The sequence below is a fragment of the Perca flavescens genome, chromosome 23 (genome assembly GCF_004354835.1).
Source record: "Perca flavescens isolate YP-PL-M2 chromosome 23, PFLA_1.0, whole genome shotgun sequence".
Lineage (NCBI taxonomy): Eukaryota > Metazoa > Chordata > Actinopteri > Perciformes > Percidae > Perca > Perca flavescens.
In genome coordinates this window covers 2,022,349-2,027,348 of record NC_041353.1, presented here as the reverse complement: position 1 = coordinate 2,027,348, position 5,000 = coordinate 2,022,349, and the positions used below count along the sequence as shown (strand labels likewise).

Here is a 5,000-nt window from a genome sequence, read left to right as displayed (position 1 = left end):
GCAGAGTTATCAAAAAAAGCAAAGGGTGGCTACTTTGAAGAATCTAAAATATAAGACATGTTTTCAGTTATTTCACACTTTTTTGTTAAGTACATAATTCCATATGTGTTCATTCATAGTTTTGATGCCTTCAGTGAGAATCTACAATGTAAATAGTCATGAAAATAAAAAGGAAACACATTGACTGAGGTGTGTCCAAACTTTTGGCCTGTACTGTGTGTGTGTGTGTGTGTGTGTGTGTGTGTGTGTGTGTGTGTGTGTGTGTGTGTGTGTGTGTGTGTTTTTGTGCACTCACACTTTGCGTAGCCGCTGTCGGTAGACCAGCAGAGAGACGACGGCCACCATCATACCGATCAGGAACATCCCGGCACTCAAACCCTCCACCACGCCACCTAGAGGCTCTGACACACAACAACACACAACAACACAGAGGGAACGTCAAGGCTGATTCATACGCCTCCGTGTGTGTGTGTGTGTGTGTGTGTGTGTGTGTGTGTGTGTGTGTGTGTGTGTGTGTGTGTGTGTGTGTGTGTGTGTGTGTGTGTGTGTGTGTGTGTGTGTGTGTGCGTGTTCCTCACCTGAGAGCGTCCTGAGCGGTTTAGACAGGTACGTGTCGGTGAAGAGCGGCTGAGGAAACTCTCGGTGGTTTTCATCAAACAGTTTGGTGAAGGCTCTTACACTCAGCCTGAACACACACACACACACACACACACACACACACACACACACACACACACACACACACACACACACACACACACACACACACACACACACACACACACACACACACACACACACACACACACACACACACACACACACACAAACAGTGCGGTTAGCCACCTTGTTTAGGCTAGTGCCGTAGAAAGCCGTGCAGATGTTGACCAGCTCACCAGGAGACTGAAGGCAGGACACATTCAGAAACCAGATCTCACTCAGAACAGCATGGATGGGTTTATTTCTAAGTGTGTATGTGTGTGGAAGCACCAGAGACACAAAATAACACCCCAAATCACCAGAAAGTGGTTTTTTTTCATAATATGGGCACTTTAAGTTCAATAACTGCAACATCTTTCCAGAAGTCAACGAGTAATTGTGTTAAATTATCGTGATTTCAATACTGAATTACAAAAAATAATCGTGATTATATATATATATATATATTTGTTTTTTTGTTGTTGTTTTTTTTCCCATAATCGAGCAGCCCTAATCTATCGTCTGTAAAAACTCCAGGTTTTACCTGTAGGAGGTTTTGGCTTTCAGCGGCCCGTCACAGAAGCCGCCGTAGCTGTCGCTCAGGTAGAGGTCATCGTCATGGTAACGGTCACATGCCCCGCCCAGTCGATCTCCTCCAGCGCCCAGGTTCACCTCCACCACCTGATCAATTATTGATCCAACAACATAATGTATTAATTGTAATAATTGTTTAGTTTGTTTTCTCCTTCATGACTAATCTGTTGTTTACCGTCAGTGGTGCTGGGCGATATGGAGAAAATCAAACATCACGATATTCTTGACCAAATGCCTCGATGTCGATATTGCGACAATATTGTATGGTTGACTATTGGTGCTTTAACAAAATGTTATTTACACAATGAGATTTTTGACAAATAATCACCAGAAATTATGTAATAACTTAGTGGGTAAAGGCAAATAATAGAACAGTTACAACCGTCGGGTAAGTTCAGAAAATGACATCACTATCCTGTAATGCGATCTTTAAAACCAGGAAAGGACAACACTTACCATGTTACGATATAACAATATCCAAAATTTAAACGGAATACACCACCGTTTGTTGAAATAGTTCTTATCAATGTCTCCCCTGGCTGTAGAGAGGTGGGCCAACACATTTTTGGTCTCAGTGGAAGTAATTAGGTTGTTTTTATGTCTTTTGTTGGCTCACTTTTACTCACAACATGCTAACCGGCAACATAGGATTCCATTCACTACGCTAAGCTAACTAGCGGCGGCGCTGCCGGTGTTGCACCGGACTAAAACGATGCATGCACAAAAAATGCGTTGGCCCACCTATCTACAGCTAGGGGAGACCCCACCTATCTACAGCTAGAGGAGACCCCACCTATCTACAGCTAGGGGAGACCCCACCTATCTACAGCTAGAGGAGACCCCACCTATCTACAGCTAGAGGAGACCCCACCTATCTACAGCTCGAGGAGCCCCCACCTATCTACAGCTAGGGGAGACCCCACCTATCTACAGCTAGGGGAGACCTCACCTATCTACAGCTAGGGGAGACCCCACCTATCTACAGCTAGAGGAGACCCCACCTATCTACAGCTAGGGGAGACCCCACCTATCTACAGCTAGAGGAGACCCCACCTATCTACAGCTAGGGGAGACCCCACCTATCTACAGCTAGGGGAGACCTCACCTATCTACAGCTCGAGGAGCCCCCACCTATCTACAGCTAGGGGAGACCCCACCTATCTACAGCTAGAGGAGACCCCACCTATCTACAGCTAGGGGAGACCCCACCTATCTACAGCTAGGGGAGACCTCACCTATCTACAGCTCGAGGAGCCCCCACCTATCTACAGCTAGAGGAGACCCCACCTATCTACAGCTAGGGGAGACCCCACCTATCTACAGCTAGAGGAGACCCCACCTATCTACAGCTAGGGGAGACCCCACCTATCTACAGCTAGGGGAGACCTCACCTATCTACAGCTAGGGGAGACCCCACCTATCTACAGCTAGAGGAGACCCCACCTATCTACAGCTAGGGGAGACCCCACCTATCTACAGCTAGAGGAGACCCCACCTATCTACAGCTAGAGGAGACCCCACCTATCTACAGCTAGGGGAGACCCCACCTATCTACAGCTAGGGGAGACCTCACCTATCTACAGCTCGAGGAGCCCCCACCTATCTACAGCTAGGGGAGACCCCACCTATCTACAGCTAGAGGAGACCCCACCTATCTACAGCTAGGGGAGACCCCACCTATCTACAGCTAGGGGAGACCTCACCTATCTACAGCTCGAGGAGCCCCCACCTATCTACAGCTAGGGGAGACCCCACCTATCTACAGCTAGGGGAGACCCCACCTATCTACAGCTAGAGGAGACCCCACCTATCTACAGCTAGGGGAGACCCCACCTATCTACAGCTAGAGGAGACCCCACCTATCTACAGCTAGGGGAGACCCCACCTATCTACAGCTAGAGGAGACCCCACCTATCTACAGCTAGGGGAGACCCCACCTATCTACAGCTAGAGGAGACCCCACCTATCTACAGCTAGGGGAGACCCCACCTATCTACAGCTAGAGGAGACCCCACCTATCTACAGCTAGGGGAGACCTCACCTATCTACAGCTCGAGGAGCCCCCACCTATCTACAGCTAGGGGGAGACCCCACCTATCTACAGCTAGAGGAGACCCCACCTATCTACAGCTAGAGGAGACCCCACCTATCTACAGCTAGAGGAGACCCCACCTATCTACAGCTAGGGGAGACCCCACCTATCTACAGCTAGGGGAGACCTCACCTATCTACAGCTCGAGGAGCCCCACCTATCTACAGCTAGGGGAGACCCCACCTATCTACAGCTAGAGGAGACCCCACCTATCTACAGCTAGGGGAGACCCCACCTATCTACAGCTAGGGGAGACCTCACCTATCTACAGCTCGAGAGGAGCCCCCACCTATCTACAGCTAGGGGAGACCCCACCCATCTACAGCTAGAGGAGACCCCACCTATCTACAGCTAGGGGAGACCCCACCCATCTACAGCTAGAGGAGACCCCACCCATCTACAGCTAGGGGAGACCCCACCTATCTACAGCTAGAGGAGACACCACCCATCTACAGCTAGGGGAGACCCCACCTATCTACAGCTAGGGGAGACCCCACCCATCTACAGCTAGGGGAGACCCCACCTATCTACAGCTAGAGGAGACCCCACCTATCTACAGCTAGGGGAGACCTCACCTATCTACAGCTCGAGGAGCCCCCACCTATCTACAGCTAGGGGAGACCCCACCCATCTACAGCCAGAGGAGACCCCACCTATCTACAGCTAGGGGAGACCCCACCTATCTACAGCCAGAGGGGACCCCACCTATCTACAGCTAGGGGAGACCCCACCTATCTACAGCTAGGGGAGACCCCACCTATCTACAGCTAGGGGAGACCCCACCTATCTACAGCTAGGTGAGACCCCCCCCTATCTACAGCTAGGTGAGACCCCACCTATCTACAGCTAGGTGAGACCCCACCTATCTACAGCTAGGGGAGACCCCACCTATCTACAGCTAGAGGAGACCCCACCTATCTACAGCTAGGGGAGACCCCACCTATCTACAGCTAGGGGAGACCCCACCTATCTACAGCTAGAGGAGACCCCACCTATCTACAGCTAGGGGAGACCCAACCTATCTACAGCTAGAGGAGACCCCACCTATCTACAGCTAGGGGAGACCCCACCTATCTACAGCTAGGGGAGACCCCACCTATCTACAGCTAGATGAGACCCCACCTATCTACAGCTAGGGGAGACCCCACCTATCTACAGCTAGATGAGACCGTGATAAGCCCTATTTCAACAAACGGTGGCGTATCCCTTTAAGATGATATCTAGTCTCATATAGCGGTATCGATATATTGTCCAGCCCTAACTGTCAATTAGTTGTTCTTCGTCTGCTGCGGCGTTGTCAGTCGTCACCTGAGCAGCGGCGGCGGTGTCGGCATCCTGCGGGCAGCGGCTGGAGAAGTATGCGCTCTGATAGGCTCGCACGGAGGAGTTGCTGATGTAGTCGCGGTAGGAGGGCAGAGGGTGGCGCTGCTCCGGCTGCAGCATCTCATTGGCTGTCAGAAGAGATGTGAACAGTCAAAGAAGGCCCAAAGCTGGTTTCATTAAAGGGTAACTTCAGTACTTTATCAACATGGACCCTGTTTCCTCATGCACTGGTGTCTAAGTGACTAATGTGAACTAAAACCTTTGAAATTGGTCCAGTACTGAACGAGAACGC

The 5,000-nt window shown here is 50.5% G+C and overlaps 1 protein-coding gene across 2 annotated transcripts in view; it reads right to left on the bottom strand.

Moving 5' to 3' along the window:
• Nucleotides 1-5,000, bottom strand: part of ptprb (protein tyrosine phosphatase receptor type b) — a 92,648-nt gene that overhangs the window by 13,993 nt on the left and 73,655 nt on the right. For both annotated transcript variants that reach the window (XM_028570302.1, XM_028570301.1), the window contains 4 exons: nucleotides 4,694-4,836; nucleotides 1,244-1,380; nucleotides 579-685; nucleotides 296-401 (listed from right to left, as the gene is read on the bottom strand). In XM_028570302.1, the coding sequence (XP_028426103.1) occupies nucleotides 296-401; nucleotides 579-685; nucleotides 1,244-1,380; nucleotides 4,694-4,836 (493 nt within the window). The remainder of the gene's footprint in view (nucleotides 1-295; nucleotides 402-578; nucleotides 686-1,243; nucleotides 1,381-4,693; nucleotides 4,837-5,000) is intronic.